This window comes from Spermophilus citellus, assembly GCF_964194105.1.
Source record: "Spermophilus citellus genome assembly, chromosome: 14".
Lineage (NCBI taxonomy): Eukaryota > Metazoa > Chordata > Mammalia > Rodentia > Sciuridae > Spermophilus > Spermophilus citellus.
This window is the reverse complement of record NC_138194.1, coordinates 67,683,650-67,704,491: the sequence shown is the minus strand read 5'-3', so window position 1 is coordinate 67,704,491 and position 20,842 is coordinate 67,683,650. Positions and strand designations below refer to the sequence as shown.

Genomic DNA, 20,842 nt, shown 5'->3' with positions numbered 1-20,842 from the left:
CCATCCCCATTATTTATCAGCATTCTTATATCAGAGAACACATTTGGCATTTGGTTTTTTGGTACTGGCTTACTTCACTTAGCATGATATTCTCCAACTCCAACCATTTACCTGCAAATGTCATGATTTTATTCTCTTTTAATGCTGAGTAATGTTCCACTGTATATATACACAAAAGTTTCCGTATCCATTCATTACTGATGGGCATCTAGGTTGGTTCCATAGTTTAGCTATTGTGAATTGTGCTGCTATAAACATTGATGTGGCTGTGTCCCTGTAGTATGCTGTTTTTAAGTCATCTGGGTATAAACCAAAGAGTGAGATAGCTGGGTCCATTCCATGTTTTCCAAGGAATCTCCATACTGCTTTTCAGATTGGCTGCACCAATCTGCAGTCCCACCAGCAATGTATGAGTGTGTCTTTTCTCTCACATGCTCACCAACACTCATTGTTTGTTTACTTAACAACTACCATTCTGACTGGAGTGACATGAAATCTTAAGAGTAGTTTTGATTTGCATTTCTCTAATGGTTAGAGATGCTGAACATTTTTTTCATTTATTTGTTGATTGAGTCTATATCATCTTCTGAAAAGTGTCTGTTCAGTTCCTTGGCCCATTTATTGATTGGGTTATTTGTTTTTTTGGTGTTTAGCTTTTTGAGTTCTTTATATACCCTAGATACTAGTGCTCTGATGTGCAAGTGGGAAAAATTTTCTCCCAAGCTGTAGGCTCTCTATTCACCTGATTGTTTCTTTTGTTGAGAAGAAGCTTTTTAGTTTGAATCCATCCTATATAAACCTATTAGGAAAGTTCTATTGTGTTCCTATATAAAAATGAAGAAACTCAGAGAATAGTTCACCCAAGGTCATATAGAAACTTACCCAAGGTCATATACAAACTCAGTTAGTGCTAGCAACTGAAAAAAAAAAAAAAAAAAAAAAAAAACACCACACCATCTCAAGTAACATTTTAAAAAGGTGCTTACAATAGATTTGATACTCAAAAATCCAATTCCATAAAGCATATATTATAACTAATAATACCTATCCCAACAAACCTAAACATTGTATATTTTCTTCACAGCTACATTTTCAATACTTAATATGGTGCCTACCTACCCTGTAGAACAGAAGTAAACAGTACTAAATAAATGTTTTTTTTAAATTGTATTGGTGCTGGGGATGTTGCTCAAGCGGTAGCGCGCTCGCCTGGCATGCGTGCAGCCTGAGTTCGATCCTCAACACCACATACAAAGATGTTGTGTCCACCGAAAACTAAGAAATAAATATTTTTAAAAATAATAATTAAAAAATAAAATAAAATTGTATCATTACATCATTACTCTAAGTACATGTGTGAAAACACAAATGGTATAACTCTGTGTACAATCAGAGATAGGAAAAATTGTTCTCTATTTGTGTACTATATGCATTGTAATGCATTCTGCTGACTCTAACAAATTAGAGTCAATTTTTTAAAAGTAAAAACCAGCAAAAAAAAATGTATCATTATTTAATAGCTCTTTTAAGACACACAGAAAAATGCAGCAACTAATAGTTAAAAAGAGGCTTTAAGATAATCAAAATTTTCCAAATGTGCTGTAGATTATACATAAGCCTAAAACAGATCAATCAGATATATTAGTTTGTCATTACCAGGCTTTATGAAAGCAACATGCTGCCTTTTCCTCTTTAAAAATATTAAAAATTCAAAGCAAATATTTAATTTTTATCGCTTCAACCCATGACCTACAAAATATTATGTACCACATTTGAAATAAGCATTATGAAGTAAGAAGAAATAAAAATTAAGAACCTTCAAAATCAAGTCTACGTGTTCTTAATCTCAGATTTTATTAACCTCCTATAATTATACGCTACATTTGTATATGCACATTCCCCACACACATACTGGAGGCAAAAAGCTTTTAATAGATTCACCCAAAAGCCAACTTGTGCAATAAAAGGTTTTAAAAAATGAAGGCAACTGCTTTATTTATGGAAAAAATATACTATGTTCTTGACATTTACTCACCAGAAATATCCATAAATGCACGATCCCATAATTCACCCACTGTATAGCATTCTGCAGAAGTGATATTGACTGAAAGAACAATATCATCTTCAACATATTTTAGTATCAGATTATTTATAACAATGTTTACATTATTTACAACTCGTCTAATCAGACTTTGCACATACCCTATAAAGTAGGAAAAAAAGGGTCCAATTAGCCACAAATCTACCAATGAATAATTAATTCTTAAATTGCTGTTAGACTTAACAGATGTGAAAAGTGGGTATTATTTAAGAAACAAGAATCAAAAGTTCATATAGGTTAAAAACTTGCTCAAGTGAACAGTTAATAAGGAGCATATTCAACTCAAGAAAAACTTATACCAAGAAGTTCTATAATGAAGCATACATGCACTAAGAGAAACCACAGACACCTAATCTTTGTTAAAATATAATGCTAAACCCCATATAATGATTATACTATACAACTATTTTATCTGGTTTCTGCCTATTTTATAAACATTTATACATATTTAAAATGCAGCAATGTTATTATAAGTTGTTATATTGTGTGTATGAAAACAGTGTCTATCTTCTTTACAGCTGTATTTTCAATACCTACTACATGCTTACTTATAGAACATAATAATACTAAATAAATGACAGTTATTAAAAATTATATCATTATTTAATAGCTCTTTTAAGATAACCAGAAGAATGCAGCAAGTAATAGTTAAAAAGAAGCTTCAGGGCTGGGGTTATAGCTCAGTGGTAAAGCGCTTGCCTAGCCTGTACGACACACTGGGTTCAAACCTCAGCACTATATAAAAATAAAATAAAGTATTGTGTCCATCTACAATGAAATAAATATTTTTTAAAAAGGTTTCAAGATAATCAAAAATTTCCAAAAGTGCTCTAGAATATACTTAAGCCTAAACATATATTGATCAGATAGATATATTTGTATACACACACACACACACACACACACACACACACACACAATAAATTAAAAGATGAGCTTCTTTTTGAATGAACAACAATCATCCTCTTCCCTCTTTAGCCATAAAAATATCCAAAAGTTATGCCTAAGGGAAAAAAAGTGAAACATGATCATCCTGATGAATTTAACTATATTCACTTAATAACATGCAATAATGAAACAGAGTAGAGGAATGAAGAAGTGAAGAAGAAAACAAAAATAAAAGTTAAAGGGGCCGGGGTTGTGGCTCAGTGGTAGAGTACTTGCCTAGCATGCGTGAGGCACTGGGTTCGATCCCCGGCACCACATACAATAAAATAAAGGCATTGTGTCCATCTACAACTATAAAGATATTTTAAAAAAAAAAAAGTTAAAGAATACAGTGAAGATAAAAAAAAAAGTAATGTATGGAAAGAAAGAGACTGAACCAAAACAATGAGAATAGGAAAATACAGAAATAGATATAATAATTTTTAAAAACTAACGCAAAACAATGAAAGTAATTAATGAACACTCTTTTTCTCCATAGGCTACTTAGAATTTTCAAAAGTTTTCTTTTAATTTCATGCTATTGTGGAATAATCCATAATTCACATATTTCCCATATAAGAAGTACATAAACAGACATATTATTGAAGAACTGAAAATATAAATAAAACTAACTGAATATAAACAGTATTTTAAAAGACAGGGAAGAAAAATAAAAACTCTTCATTTTACTAAAGTGCACATTACACTATAAAAAATATTTAAAAGATAACTAAAATTTTAGCTTTTTCAAGAAAAAAATACACCTTTGCATTCTTTAAAACAGAACTTTACTGGACAAAACTGAATGAACTTCTGTCAGCAGATGATATTAACAATATCTACACTAAAGCCTCCTAGGAAAAAGCTTATTATCTATTCAATTATAACATGTTTGCAAAAAACACCTCCTTCATTTATTTCAACTGGATGCAAACAGGAAAGAAATGTAATACAAGTTAGACCCAAGGTTTTTCCTATATGAAAACTATTAAGAGTTATTAACACACCAGTTATCATATGCTATAAAATTAACACAATAGCAGCTCAATTCATAATAGCATTATCTATGGAACCAACCTATGTGCCCTTCAATAGATGAATGGATAAAGAAAATTCGGTATATACACAGAAAGGAGTATTACTCAATCATAAAGTAGAATGACTATATAACATCTGCCAGCAAATGGCTGGATTTAGAGACTATCATGCTAAGTGAAGGAAGTCAGTCCCAAAAAACCAAAGGTCCAATGTTTTCTCTGCTATATGAAAGCTAACGCACAATAAGGTGGGGCAGAGGGAGGTTGAGGAGAACAGAAGTACAGTAAATTAGAGAATGGGGAATGGTGGAAGGGGGCGGGATAAACAAAGGAATGACAGTGACATTAATCTGACATAATTTTCCATGTACCTATATGAAAACAACAGTTTGTTGAATTCCACCATCATGTTCAACCATAATCGCACTCTAAACTAGAATAAGATATATTCCATGCTTGTATATTTATATCAAAATGGATTCTGCTGTCATGTGTAACTAAGAAAAAAAAAAGATCCAACTTTGGGATTTCTTTTCCAGCTTAATAAACCACATTTCAAGTCTACATTGTTACATGCATAGAATCACTCTAAAATTTTTGAAGAACTATATCTTTTGTTATTATTTTATCTCTATTACTTATCTCAATGGTTTTTTCTTTCACTTTTATTTTCCTTCATTTTCACCCTAAAACTGCAAGTTTATTTTGGGTATTGTTTGTCTGTTATGTCATTTCTCATCCTTTCATTTTCAATTTTTCATGCCTCTTTCTTTTATGTTGTTTTGGATACCACACAAACCTGGACATAAGTACTGTTTCCATTTAGTGTCCAAGATAAAATATTACTTGTGCTTCATTAGAATCTTTTTCCTTTGAGCTTACATAGTGACTGTTAGCTTACAAGGTCTCCTACACTAAACAGTTAATTCTTTCAGAGAAAAGGTGGCCTTGAGTGAGCTGCTCTACAATATTCTTATTGCCCAAACAATTCATTTTAGGGAACTGAACCACCTGCCCTCAACAAATACTTTTAAATTCATAATTAGAATGAAATAAAGACTCTTCATACCATCTTTGCTATTACGAATAAAATATAAACATCAGATAGCTTTATAGTTATTAACGGGAAAATAGTTTGAAGCAGATTTTAAAATGGATGATACGTTAATGAGAAAGTACCTATACAGGGATATTATTCAGTTTTAGCGCTCTTGCCTAAAACACCAAAGATGCCTGACTATCCATAATTTGTGCCTCTCATTCCAGAATGTGGCTTTGTTACTAAGATATAATTTCTAAGATACAAATAATATCCATGCAAATAATTTGCCTCAATAAAATATGAGAAGATTATGTATCATTTCCAACCTGGAAATATTAAGAAATAGTTAGGTCTTCTCCAGACTCTCCTCTTGAAAACATGCTGAAACCAAAATAGTCTGAATTTCTGGTAGGAGACTATCTTTGTATGTTTTTTAAAAATATGTTTGTTGTGTTAAGTCATTGAAATTCAAAAACTAACTTGTCCACCAGTTAATATTTCCCTAACTTGCACAATCTGTGTAATTTTTAAATATAAAAAATGAGTCTGACCAGAACACTTTAATGCACAATGTTAAACAGTGAAAGCACTGAAATGTTAAAGCATTAAAAAAAAAGAAAATATGAAATAAGTTCTGCTTTTTTTTTTTTTAAATCATTTGCATGAGGCCCTAAGTTCAAACCCCGGCAATGCATTTTAAAAGGGAAGGAATGGAGAGAGGGTGGGAGGAAGGGAGGAAGAAAACCAAGCCTAATATGGTAAGGACTCAAGCACATTTACTCACACACACTTTTCTCTATTTCATATTTAATATTTTCTGCAATATGTGACTTCTAATTAAATGATGTCTCTTCATGGATACCAAAATATCAGTTTCTATTTGCTCTTTTGCAAAACGCAAAGACATTTAAACTTATGGATTGGCTTCGGCAGGTATATGAATGAAAGAACGATCAAGGCTTGCCGTCGGAGAAAAATGCCTGTTTATTGAGGCAGCTCTGCATATTTATAGAGCCCGGGGTGGTTTGACAGTTGAAACAGTTTAACAATTTAACGGATTTTTGGCAGCTGGCTTGGGGTGTGTTCTAATTGGTGGGTAAGGATCATGTGAGCCAGCAGGGTTCACCATTGGATGGCAGGATCATGTGAGCCAGCAGGGCTCACCATTGGACGGCTCTTCTTGGGGGATGGGGAAGTTAGTCTTTGGAGCCGGGGCGACTCCCAACAATGAATACCCTAAAGTTATGTCAATTTTAAATGTGTGTATGTGAATGTGCACAATTTTTTCAAAAGATTTTCAAAGATCCATGACCTAAAAAGGACTGATTGCTCTAGACCAGAAAATCTGAACTATCTTCTTATTCCAATTTCAGTGACTCTATGAATCAAATTATCTAAGCCTAAGAAAAGTACTGTGTGATTTTATACAATTCAAAAACATGTAAATGCTTATTATAAATCAGATGTTATATTTCTTTAGTCAGGGGCCAACAAAACAAGATCTGTGACATCAAGTTTTATAAAGAAAGTTTTACTGGAAAACAGCCAGAGTCATAAATTTATTAATCATCCATGGCTGGTTTCACAGTATATCATTAGTGTGGAATAGTTGTTGTGATAGAAAACAGACAGCCTGCAAGTGGCCCTTTACCAAATAAATGTGTTTGCAAACCCCTCTATTATACGACGTATATCAAAAATGACTAAATTTTAACTTCTGACCAAACAGGCACATGGTTTTCAGTTTAATTATATTTTAAACGTTTCCAACTAAATGAGTTATAACATATCTACATTTATACACATACATACATCTTTTTTTAAAAAAAAATTTTTTTAGTTGTAGTTAGACACAATACCTTTATTTTATTTATTTATTTTTATGTGGTACTGAAGATAGAACCCAGCGCTTCCCACATTCTAGGCAAGCGAGTTACCGTTGAGCCACAACCCCAGCCCATATATATACATCTTCTGACCAAAAGAGTAAAGAAAAGAAAAGGAAAGAAAATTAGATGACAAAAAAAGAAAAAGAAGCTACGCAAGAGAACACAAATTCATTTCTGAGTATCCTATCAGGAAAAGAAAAGGAAGTAACTGTTTAATAATTAAAAAAAAATACTAGTTAATTAAAAGACTCTGAAAAATTAAAGGACAATACCCTTTAAAGCCATTTTAAGAAAATGAAGAAGCAATCCACAAATTTCTGCATCTTACAATGTTCTTCAATAAAAGCCAAAAACTATATAACTCAACACATGGAAAACTGAACAATCCAGCTCTCTATTTTAGACATGGTTACTTTATACTGAGATAAAGTACACAGAACTGGGGCAGGGATATCATTCAGTTTTAGTGCTCTTGCCTAGCATGCATGCACAAGGCCCTGACTTCAATCTCCAACACTACAAAAAATAAAAATAAAGTGCAGAGAATACAAAGAAAAGCATGAATAAATAACTAAATGAAACATCATCATTAAACTCTCTAAATGAAAATTGTCAGCATATCTTACAGAATATTCTAAGCACATGATTCAAGACCGTTATTAGTAGTAATTGAAGATCTCAACCTAAATCCATCATTAACTTAAATAAAATACGTATGCTTCAAATCAGATTCAAATTCTTTTGATTTTCTCCCAGTAAAAAATATTACACATAATATCTCAGCACAAGCATGTGCACACATACAAGTTTTTTGAAATATTACTATTACCACATGCCAATATGCTATGGTGTTTTCTATTCTACATCATATTTTTTTTTAAATAACTAACATGATCCACTAAACTGTTTTAACAATTCACTAATGGGTCAAGATTCACAGTCTGAAAAAGACAGCTCTAGATAACAAAGCTAGAGTTTGCATGGATATGTTATATACTTCTTTTTCTATTGGAAAGCCACCTACCCAGCAAAGTAGTAAAACCAGTGCCTATCTACTGTCAATACCAAAACTTCTCTCAAAAATCATGTCTGGCTGAATATAAATGCTCAAATTCCAAAACTGTAACCACAGATCCCAGAAGAAATAACCTTGACCCAGACATTTATCTCTACCATGAAAAAAAAAAAATGATTCTCGAGCAGGATAAGGTTGCAAGAAATGAATCTTCAAATAACCATTTGAGTTTAACCTTTAAATGAAATGATTTACCATTTATCCAACTAGACTCTTAATACAGCCCTTGGCAGTATTTAGTTTAGCTGCTCTGACTCCCAGTAATTGGCCAATAGATTCGGTTACTTCTTAAAGCAATTTCCTGTGATTTATGTCAGTATAAAAAGACTATGTGTCTTCCTATTCAGTAAAGTAGAAAAGCACATGCTGCCAGGTGTAGTAGTGCACACCTATAATCCCAGCAGCTCGGGAGGCTGAGGCAGGAGGACAGAGAATTCAAAGTCAGCTTCAACAATGGCAAGGCGCTAAGCAACCCGGTGAGACCCTGTCTCTAAATAAAATACAAAACAGGGCTGAGGATGTAGCTCAGTGGTTGAGTGCCTCTGAGTATAATCCTCAGTACCAAAAAAAAAAAAAAAAAAAAAAAGACATGCTAACCCAAAACTACCTCAAGTAATTCAGGCAGAATACAATTCTGTCTTATGTCACTAAAAATAGGATGTTTTATATTCTGTTTTATGCAAGTAAAAATAGGCCAATGGAGGCTGCAGTTGTAGCTCAGTGATAGAGTGCTCACCTACCATACATGAGGCACTGGGTTCAATACTCAGCACTATATAAAAAATAGGCCAATGGTCACAATTATATCAGTCTGAATTCTAATATGGTTCTAAAGAGCTATTACATACATAAATAAAAATATCAGAAAATAGCTCTTTCCAGTTATAAAATTCTGTTATTAGTAAATTTTAGAGTTTCCAGAAATTCAGAATAATCCAGTCTTTTTTGTTACCAACCCACAAGGGGGGAAAAAAGACCATGAATTTTCATTGCTAGAGGCTGTAAGAAAGAAATTCAAATAACAACTTGCTGAAAAAAACAAACCAAAATCTGAAAGAAACCCACTTGTAGAATTCTGGCTCCAAAATGTTCTAGAAGTAGTTACCTGGTGGTAAATCAGGATCTGTAGGAGCAGCCTGCTGAATTTTTCGGGGTTTTACTGATGATTTTGTGTTCTCAGTAGCACTACGATTGGTAGAATTAGAACCAGAGCTTTCATGGTCATCCTATTTTTATTTTAAAGAAAGGAAAAAGAAACACATCAACTGCATTCAAGTCTAAGGAAAAATTATGTTCGATATATACAGTACATGGATACTATACATTAGATATATTATTCTTATTTTTAAGCTCTAAAACCTGTATAATCAGCTGGGCATGGTGACGCACACCTATAAAGACCAGCAGCTTGGGTGGCTGAGGCAGGAGGATTGTGAGTTCAAAGCAGCCTCAGCAATTTGTGTGAGGCCCTAAGCAACTCAGCAAGACCCTGTCTCTTAATAAAATACAAAAAGGACTAGCGAGGGGCTGGAGTTGTGACTTAGTAGTAGAGCACTTAGTTGTAGATGGACACAGTATCTTTTAATTACTTACTTATGTGGTACTGAGGATGGAACCCAGTGCCTCATGCATGCGAGGCAAGCGCTGTACCACTGAGCTACAGGCCCAGCCCGCAATAGTAGAGCACTTGCCTCAAAAGTGTGAGGCACTGGGCTGGGGATGTGGCTCAAGCGGTAGCGGTAGCGCGCTCGCCTGGCACGCGTGCGGCCTGCGTTCGATCCTCAGCACCACATACAAACAAAGATGTTGTGTCCGCCAAAAACTAAAAAATAAATATTAAAAATTCTCTCTCTTTCTCTCTCTTAAAAAAAAAAAGTGTGAGGCACTGGGTCTATCTTGGCACCACATAAAATCAAATAAAGTGCATATACAACTAAAAACAAAATTTAAAGGGGGGGAGGGGGGTACTGGGGATATGGCTCAGTGGTTAAGCACCCGTGGGTTCAATGTCCAATACCAAAAAAACAAGCAAACAAACATCAAAAAAAAAAAAAAAAAAAAAAAATATATATATATATATATATATATATATATATATAAAATTAAATCCTTTCTTTCTTTAGCTACTATCAAAACAAACTACTTGCCAGGTGTGATGGCATACATCTGTAATCCCAGCTACCGGAAAAGTTAAGGCAGGAGTATCTCAAGTTCCAACCCAGCTTCAGCAATATTTCAAGACTCTGTCTCAAAAAAATAAAAATAAAAAAAAGCTGGGGATGTAAAACCCCCTGGGTTCAATTCCCAGTACAAAAAAAAAAAAAAAAAACCTACCTGAAAATGTCAGAAGAATTCTCATTTATATTTCTAGCAAAAGAAGAGACCATTTAACAAAAACTTTTAAATAATTTTCATGTCTATCTACAAGCAGAAATAAGTGAAAAGGGTCGTATTCCCCCCTTAAGCTATCTTCTTAGCTATCTTTTAATGATTAATCTAAACCATTCTTACAATCCTGAGCAACCTATTTTAACAATGTTTACTGAATTGTTATTCATGTTTTAGATGCAAGATCTAAATAACTAAATAGAAACTCTTGAAAAGAAGAAACACAGATGGCCAACAAATGAAGAAATGTTCCAGAATGCCAGAGTACCCCAGTGTCTGGCCCCCTATTAACTCTACCCCACCTCATAGCTCCTCAGTGGAAGGAGACCTGCTACATCTCAGAGCAGGTCTGGATAGGCTTTCTGATCAGCCCTCCCTTACCTTAGAGATCTTCAGGGGAAAGGGATCTCAGCTAAAGGCTGTAATCAAACTGTGAAATATGATATATTAAGAACTATGTAATGTTTTGAACAACCAACAATAAAAAAAAAAAAAACAAAGAAAGAAATTCAAATAACAACTTGCAGTGTACCACTGCACTCCCTGAGGGAAAAGCAGCTGCTGCGTGGGCCTGAGGAAACTGCCAGCAGAGAATAGATGGAAGAACAGGTTCCCCTAAAGCCACGGATTTAAAAAAAAAAAAAAAAAAAAAAAAAAAGAATTAAAAACAATCCCCAGAAAGCCCATGAACCAAAGAAACTGAAATTGGCATAAATTTTTATTATTTTTTTAACCTAGATCATTCAGCATCATGACCCCAAGGGAGAAAACCCACATTCCTACAGGCACTACAAGTGTCACGCAGGTACATCTGCACTCCGAGGCAAACAGCTATTACTTCATATTCATATCAGTGAAGCCGAAACTGGTGACGATTTTATCAGCATACCCAAAAAGCAGATTTTACTTGAGATCTAGACAAGGCAGAGACTGGATTCTCACCAATGCAATAAAGGGAGATGATTAACCCTCAAATACCCACCCACAGAGTTCTAAAGATAGGTCAAATCTAAACTGTAATTACTTAAATCTTCAACTCAAAACTCAGCACCACCCTCCCCACAACAGAAAAATACAATTTATCATCACCAAAACAGTGCTAAATCACCATATACTGGGCAACTGGAAAAATATCTACTACAATTAGCTATGACACCTAGTGACAAAGGCAGGCAGCCAAGGTGAGGAACACAAAGTTGTTGGCTATACAATCTCCAACTCTCAAGCCAAGGGCTGAAAAGTCAAAAGAAAATGCAAAGAATGAGCATCCATTCCAGCAGTTTTGAACAACCAGCAGAAAGAAGCTTTTTATTTGCAGCAAGATTTCTTCTCCTTTTTTTCTTTTCTTTTCTTCTTTTATTCTATCAAACCCCCACTTTAATTTTTTTTAATTCATCTTTCAAATTTCAACTCCTTAAAGTTTTTCCCAATCATCACTTCATCACATAGTATATTTTTCACTTTTTTCCATTATGTATGATTTGAAGTGCACGAATATGGTTGTTTGTATGTAGATGTGTGGGTACTCATTGCACAGACAGATTCTAAGAAAATATAGGTGAGGGCTGGGGATGTGGCTCAAGCGGTAGCGCGCTCGCCGGGGATGCGTGCGGCCCGGGTTCGATCCTCAGCACCACATACCAACAAAGATGTTGTGTCCGCCGAGAACTAAAAAAAAAAAATAAATATCAAAAAAATTCTCTCTCTCTCTCTCTCTCTCTCTCTCTCTCTCTCTCTCCCCCCTCTCTCACTCTCTCTTTAAAAAAAAAAAAAAAAAAAGAAAAGAAAATATAGGTGAATATTAGGCTATAGGTATTAAAGGAGACACCAGACAATCATCTTAAAATTCACACTTCTGTCATTATCATTAGAACTATTACTGACTCCATTCCCACTAAGAAGCACTGGAAGTCATTGGCATTTTTAAAGTTTCCAGAGTAGAATCCCTGCTTTCAAGAAAGAATCACAACTCAGCCAAGCAACAGGGAACTCACCTCACCATTGATCCAATCCTGAGTGTAAACATTACTTCAACTGAAGAAAAAGTTGGCTACGATCTACAAATTGTGGGGTCAGGCTCCAAATTCCTCAATAGGACACCCATAGCCCAAGAGTTAACAACAAGAATAAACAAATGGGACTTAATTAAACTAAAAAGTTTTTTCTCAGCAAGAGAAACAATAAAAGAGGTAAATAGAGAGCCTACATCCTGGGAACAAATCTTTACCCCCCACACCTCCGATAGAGCCCTAATATCCAGAATGTACAAAGAACTCAAAAAATTAAACAATAAGATAACAAATAACCCAATTAACAAATGGGCCAAGGACCTCAACAGACACTTCTCAGAGGAGGACATACAATCAATCAACAAGTACATGAAAAAATGCTCACCATCTCTAGCAATCAGAGAAATGCAAATCAAAACCACCCTAAGATACCATCTCACTCCAGTAAGATTGGCAGCCATTATGAAGTCAAACAACAACAAGTGTTGGCGGGGATGTGGGGAAAAGGGTACACTTGTACACTGCTGGTGGGACTGCAAAATGGTGAGGCAAATTTGGAAAGCAGTATGGAGATTCCTGGGAAAGCTGGGAATGGAACCACCATTTGACCCAGCTATCGCACTTCTCGGACTATTCCCTGAGGACCTTAAAAGAGCGCACTATAGGGATACGGCTGCATCAATGATTATAGCGGCACAATTCACAATAGCTAGACTGTGGAACCAACCTAGATGCCCTTCAATTGATGAATGGATAAAAAAAATGTGGCATCTATACACAATGGAGTATTATGCAGCACTAAGAAATGACAAAATCATAGAATTTGCAGGGAAATGGATGGCATTAGAGCAGATTATGCTAAGCGAAGCTAGCCAAGCCCTAAAAAACAAATGCCAAATGTCTGCTTTGATATAAAGAGAAAAACTAAGAACAGAACAGGAAGAAAGAGCATGAGGAAAAGACTACAGTAAACAAAGACGAATGGGGGGAGAGAAACGGAGAGAGAAGGGAAAGCATATGGAAATGGTAGGAGACCTTCAAGGATACATAAAATTATAAGAGGTTATGAGGGGCAAGGAGGAGGGAAAAAAAAAAAAAAAAAGGGAGAGAATTGAACAACAGCAGGGGAGGTAGAGAGGGAAGATGGGAGGGGAGGGGAGGGGAGGGGGGATAGTAGGGGATAGGAAAGGTAGCAGAATACAACAGTCACTAATATGGCATTATGTAAAAATGCGAATATGTAACAGATGTGATTCTGCAATCTGTATTTGGGGTGAAAATGGGAGTTCAAAGCACAATTTGAGTCTAATGTATGAAAGATGATATATCATGAACTATGTAATGCGATAAATAATCAATAAAAAAAAAATTAAAAAAAAAAAAAAAAAAAGAATTAGAAGACACAAACCCTAATCCAAAAACCAGGGCCAATAGAAGAATAATCAGATGGGAACTTCAGGTTTCCCAGCTAGAGGTCTACTCATATATCCAAAACAAAAATTCTATAATAAAAAAGAAATATATACATAAAGGCACATACATAGAAAGGAAGAGGAACCCACCTCAATTGATGCACAAGAAAAGGATCTCAGAAAACCTGAGGAAACAGGCAAACAATTCCCCCACAAAATTCAAAATACTCCAACAAAAGATAACACAACGGCTGGGATTGTGGCTCAGCAGTAGAGCACTCACCTAGCATGGGCGGGACCCGGGTTCGATCCTCAGCACCACATAAAAATAAAATAAAGATATTGTGTCCACCTAACACTAAAAAATAAAAAAAAAAGTAACACAAAAATGGAAGTGGAGGAAATTCCTGAGAAAGATTATAAAAAACTGATTATCAAAATGTTCAATGAACTAAAAGAACTAATGAAATAAGAGAGCAAATGTAGGAGATGAAAGACCATTTCAATAAAGAATCAGAAATACTAAAAACAAACTGATCATAACATCTGGAAATGACAGAAACAATGAATCAAATTAAAAATTCACTTGAGGGGCTGGAATTGTGGCTAATCAGTAGAGCACTGGCCTAGCACGTGCAAGGCCCTGGGTTCAATCCTCAGCATCACATAACAATAAATAAAGGCATTGTGTCAAATTACAACTAAAAAAATATTTTTAAAAAATTCACTGGAGCCACGCACAGTGGTGCACACCTGTAATCCCAGCGGCTCAGGAGGCTGAGGCAGGAGGATCACAAGTTCAAAAGCCAGCCTCAACAACAGTGAGGCTCTAAGCAACTCAGTGAGACCCTACAAAAGAGGGCTGGGGATATGACCCAGTGGTTGAGTGCCCATGAGTTCAATCCCCAGTACCAAAAAAAATTTCACTTGAAAGCATTACTAACAGATTGAATTGCACAGAAAATAGAACTTCAACGCTTGAAGATATAACCTCGGGACTTGAAGATAGGATACATGAATTTGAATATACAGAATATAAAAGAATATAAAAAAGAAGAAAATATATAAGAATTCTGAGATACCATCAAGAGACCAAACATACAAATAATTGGAATACACAAAGGAGCTACTGCAGAATGAAAGCACAGAAAGGGTATTCATGAAATACCAGAAAAATTCTCACAGCTTGGGAAAGACCTGGACATATAGCATAGGACACATTTAGAACACCAAATAAGGAAGACCAGGAAAGAACCTCTCCGTGCCACATTAGATAGAGTTAAATTGCCAAAATTACACACACAAAAAAAAAAACATTAAAAACTGCAAGATACACCAAGTCACATTAAAAGCAAATCCACTGGCACAGCAAATCTCTTGACCCAAATTCTAAAGGCCGAAAGGGCAGTGAATGATAGATATATTTCAAGTCCTTAAAAAAAAAAAAAAAAAACCAACCTAAATTATTATTCCAGCAAAGTTATCCTTCAAAACCAAATGAAAATAAAGACCTTCTAAGACAAGTATAAAACTAAGGGGATTCATGACCACTAAATCAGCATTACTGAAGATACCTAAGGGAAACTCACACCCAGAAGAGGAAAAGACATAAACACAAACATAAGAACGTGGGAGAAAAAAAATCGAACTAGAAGAGTAGATAAGCAAATTAGAATTAGGAAAAAAAAAAGGCAGTAAAACATCAACCTCTAAAATGAAAACGTGCCAGGCGTAGTGGCCAATGCCTGTAACCCCAGCAACTCAGAAGGCTGAGGCAGGAGGATCGCAAGTTCAAAGCCAGGCTCAGCAACTACGAGGTACTAAGCAACTCAAACCCTGTCTCTAAATAAAATAAAAAATAGGGCTGGGGCTCAGTGGGCAAGTATCCCTGACTTCAATCCCTGGTACCCAAAAAACAAACATAAAAAAGATAAGACCCAACAATAGGCTGCCTTTAAGAAACTCATCTCAGTGAAAAGGTATACACTATATACACAGGCTAAAAATTAAAGGATGGAAAACAATACTCCAAGCAAGCAGAATCCCAAAACAAGCAGGAATAGCTATACTTATATCCAACAAAACAGACTTTAAGCCAAAATCATTCAGTAAAAACAAAAAGGATCACTACCTATATTGATAAAAGAAACAATCCAGCAAGAAGATAGTAAATACATGTAGGCCAATTATTGGAGTGTTTAATTGTATGAAACAAACACTGCTGGACATAAAAGGAGAGTTAGGGCCCAATACAATATGAGTAGGTGACTTCAATACCTCCCTTTCATCAACAGATAGACCATTCGGACCAAAAATCCAACAAAGAAACATCAGAATGAAATTATACTACAGATCAAACAGACCTAACAGAAATCTACAGACTATTTCATGCAACACTGCAGAATACACAGATTTTTTTCATCAGCACCTGGAACTTTTTCCACGACAGATCATCTATGAGGCCACAAAGCAAGTTTTAAATATAAAAAAATAAATAATTTTTTGCATCTTAACAAATCATAATGGGATGAAACTAGAAATCAACAGCAAGGGAAAAGACAGAAATTATATAGACACCTAGAGATTGAACAATACCCTTCTGAATGAACCCTTAGGTCACTGAAGAAATCAGGGAGGAAATTTAAAAATTCCTAAAATCAAATGAAAATAGTAACATGACATACCAGAATCTAGAGGACACAGTAAAAATGGTACTAAGAGAATTTTGTAGCAATAAATACCTATATGAAAAAACAGAGATCTCAAATATATAAGCTAATGATGTATCTCAAGGTCTCAAGAAAAATAAATAAATAAAATAAACCCAAAATCAACAGATGGGAAGAAATAAGGTCAAGGCATAAATAAATGAAATGGAGACTAAAAGAATAATACAAAGGATCAATGAAACAAAGATGGTTCTCTGAAAAGATAAACTATATCAACAAACCCTTAGCCAAACTAACGAAAAGAGATAAAAGCCCCAAATAAATAGAGGTGGAAAAGGAGACATTACAACATATGCTGACTAAAAAATATTTTGAAAACTAACAACAAATCAGAATATCTAGAAGAAATGAACAAATTTCTAGATACATATGATTACCAAATGAAACCAAGGGGATATTAAAAAATACCTAAATACATCAATGATAAGCAATAAGATTAAAGCAGCAATAAAAAGGCTGTCAAAAAAGAAAAGACCAGAACCAGATACACTGCTGAATTTTACCACTTTTTTTAAAATATTTTTTTAGCTGTAGATTGATACAATATCTTTATTTATTTTTATGTAGTGCTGAGGATGAAACCCAGTGTCTCACACATGCAAGGCAAGCGCTCTGCCACTGAGCTACATACAGCCCCAGCCCAAAACTTACCACTTCTAAAGAACTAGTACCAATGCTCCTTAAACAATCCCATAAATAGAAATGGAAGATACCTTCCAAATTTTTTCTATTAAGCCAGTATTACCTGTTAAAACCTGATAAGGAGAGACACACACTGTGAGGATGGCCCTGGGCCTGAGCCTAAGCAACTCCATTTTAAAAACTCCAGTTTGAAACCTGCAGTCTCACCAGGCAGACTTAACTAAAAGAGCCCTCCAGTATGGCCCTCCAGCACAAACAAGTCACTGTTTAAACCCACCCTGATAAACTCAGAGTGAAGCCTCTGACAGGTTGTCCTCGCCCAATAAGAGGGAAAGATGAAAAGATCAGTGCTGGGACCACCAGACCGGATGTTTTAACCCCAGAGTAAATGATGTCACTGAGAAATCTCATGGTAGCTGATAAGGATTGAAAGGGGGGTTAAAAGCCCCAAAATTTAGTTTAAATAATAGAGCAAATGAACAGACATTCAGCCAGCTGACACAAATGCACACAAGTCTGAGAGCCTGATGAGAACCTGGACTGACATCCCAATACTTTTCATTGTCTGCTAATCTTCTACATCTTCCTCATGGTTCTCAAACTATACAGCCTCATCTTGACTCTGGTAAGAGCCACAACTTCTCCCTACAACCCGCTCCTCAGCCAGCCAACAGCTCTACTCCAGGAGAAGCCTGCCTTGGTTCCCGATCTGATCACTGCAGTCTAAGTGAGTGTGCATCTGCCGGACATAAAGCCTAAGGCTTTAGACTTTTGATCTGAAACTTGAACTTATCATGCAGAGGGAATGTCTGTCATTAGCCTGTCATGATTAAGTGTGTTTACAGTGCTTAGAATTAATTAATCTACAATTATTTGCTGTGAATTAACCTAGAATTGTTTCCTGAAAATTAATTATGTCTATTGCAGTGCCTAGCATTAAGGATTGTCATTTTTCTTGATTAAAAACCTATAGAGTGAAATTGTATTGAGTGATTTGAGTAAATAAAGCATTGAAAAGGGCAGAATCGTGTGGACATTCTTTATTTCTCCCCCTCGACTACATAAGTCGCACCTTTTGTCCATCGCCACACACACACACACACACACACACACACACACACATTCTATAATCCAATATCCTTGATAAATAAAGTACATAAATTCTCACTCTTCTAGTCTCAACTGCTCCAGAAGCAGCAGCTTACAGTGCAGACATGGCCAAGTCCAAGAACCATACCATGTACAACTAGTCCTAAAAATGACGCAAAAATAGCATCAAGAAACCCTGAGCACAAAGATATGAATTTCTTAAGGGGACAGACCCCAAGTTCCTGAGAAATATGCACTTTGCCAAGAAGCACAAGAAGGAGCTGAAAAAGCACAAACAATGCCAAGACCATGAGTGCACATGCCAAGGCATCAAGGCCCTGGTAAAGCCCAAGGACGTTAAGCCCAAGATGCCAAGCCACAAGCTTGATCACCTTGCCTTCCTTGCCCAACTCAAGCTCGGAAAGGCTGCTCATGCCCACGTGGCCAGGGGTCACAGGCTCTGCCTGCCAAAGACCAAAGCTCAAGCCCAAACCAAGACACAGGGTGCAACTCCAGCTCCAGTATCAGCTCCAGCTCCAGCTTCCAAGGGTGCCCAGGTCCCTGCAAAGGATCCCTAATAAGAGTCTCTGTCTATGAATGTGAGGACGGAAAGACTGGTATGACCCCTGGGCCCCTATCCACAGGGGACTGGTATTCTCCTATGCTGTTTGTACAAATAAATCCAGAGGCAGAGGTAAAATAAATAAATAAAGCATCTGAAACTCAAATTCAAGAGCACATTAAAGGGGTTGTGGCTCAGTGGAAGAGCACTTGCCTAGCATACATGAGATACTGGGAACCACATAAAAATAAACAAATAAAACAAAGGTATTGTGTCCATCTGCAACTACAAAAATATTTTTTTATAAAAAGAGCACATTAAGAGATTATACAACATGATCATGTCAGTTTCATCCTGGGAATGCAGGGAATTAGTGAATGAGCAGCTCAAAGAATAAATGAGAAGTTGAACTAACAAGCATAGATTGCTCTTTCAAGAACTCAGCATTAGAAAGAAAATAGGGTGGTAATATGAAGAAAATATTGTATCATTGGAGTAGAGGAAAGGGATCCAAGGGAAGGAGAAGGAAATAGAGGGTAAGAAGGAGGAAGTTGGGGAGAACAGGAAAAGGGAGGAAATATGGAATGAAACAGAAAATTATGTACACATATGAATATACCACAGTGAACTCCACCTTTTTGTATATCTACAAAACACCAATTCAATATATAGCCGGGCACAGTGGCACACTTCTACAATTCAGCAACTTGGGAGGCTGAGGCAAAAGGATCACAAGTTCAAAGCCAGCCTCAGAAACTCAGCAAGGCCCTGAGCAACTTAGTGAAACTCTGTCTCAAAATAAAAAACAAAAAGGGCTGGGGATATAGCTCAGTGGTAAAGTACTCCTGGCTTTAATCTGGTACCAAAAAAATAAATAAAAGAACAATAAATAAATAGAAGAAAGACCAATAGTGTCAAAGAAGGTAAGCAGCAGAATGAAAAAAGGGAGGGAAAGTGAAAGTACTGGAGATTGTAATGGAACAAACATTATTCCATGAATATATGAGTGTGTATATGTATAACTATAATGTACAAATTAAAAAATTTTTAAAAGAGTACATTTTAACTTGAAGGAAAGATGTAGAGATGGAGAGCAAAAATACCAACAAAAGGGTAAATGATGGTGCACTGTACATCACCAACTCATTAATAACAACGTATTATTTTGTTATGTTCGTATATGAATACACGACCAGTGTAGCTTCACATCATGTACAACCATAAGAAAGAAAAGATATACTCCATGTATGTATAATATGTCAAAATACATTCTACTGTCATGTATAACTGAAAAGAACAAATAAAAATTTTTTAAAAGTTAATATATTTTAAATATTTACAATAATGGCAATGAGGTTTTCTATTTTATATGTTTAAGGAAAAATTATAAGAGCAAATAAAAAGAAAAGAAATCATTAAATTTACCAATATAATAGGGTACTAGAGGCAAATGAGAACCATGAGAGAAAATATCCTTTAGAAAATAAAAATTATTATTCAATACCACACTAGGAGAAATATACAATAGTAAATGATGACTCTTTTACAAAAATAACATAGCTTCAGTGCTAGGAATACATTCAGGAAAATTTTTGTTTGAAGCTTCATACAAACAAAAGTAAAACAATTAATATCAAGGGCTGGGATTGTGGCTTAGAGGTATAGTGCTCACCTAGCACATGCAAGGCCCTGGGTTCGATCCTTAGTACCGCATTAAAATAAATAAATAAAATAAAGGTATTGTGTCCAACTACAACTAAAAAGATAAATATTTTTTAAATAGTTGTTATCAAAAACAAAGAAAATTTTCTAATAAAGTCATGTTCTTTTTAAGTTAATGTAAAACTAATATCACAGTTTTGCATTCCACAAAACAGCTTCACAATTCAATTCTCACAATGACATCTTCTGTTATTTAGGGAGATGTTGTAGTCTTTAAA

The 20,842-nt window shown here is 35.3% G+C and overlaps 1 protein-coding gene across 12 annotated transcripts in view; it reads right to left on the bottom strand.

The window, feature by feature from the left end:
- Window positions 1–20,842, bottom strand: part of VPS13B (vacuolar protein sorting 13 homolog B) — a 753,213-nt gene that overhangs the window by 706,491 nt on the left and 25,880 nt on the right. For 11 of the 12 annotated variants that reach the window (XR_014018703.1, XM_081265604.1, XM_081265602.1 and 8 more), the window contains 2 exons: window positions 9,177–9,297; window positions 2,036–2,203 (listed from right to left, as the gene is read on the bottom strand). Coding sequence is in view for 11 of the 12 variants with exons in the window: in XM_081265604.1 (XP_081121730.1) it covers window positions 2,036–2,203; window positions 9,177–9,297 (289 nt within the window). In the remaining variant the exon portion in view is untranslated. The remainder of the gene's footprint in view (window positions 1–2,035; window positions 2,204–9,176; window positions 9,298–20,842) is intronic. The other variant, XM_081265608.1, reaches the window with a different exon arrangement.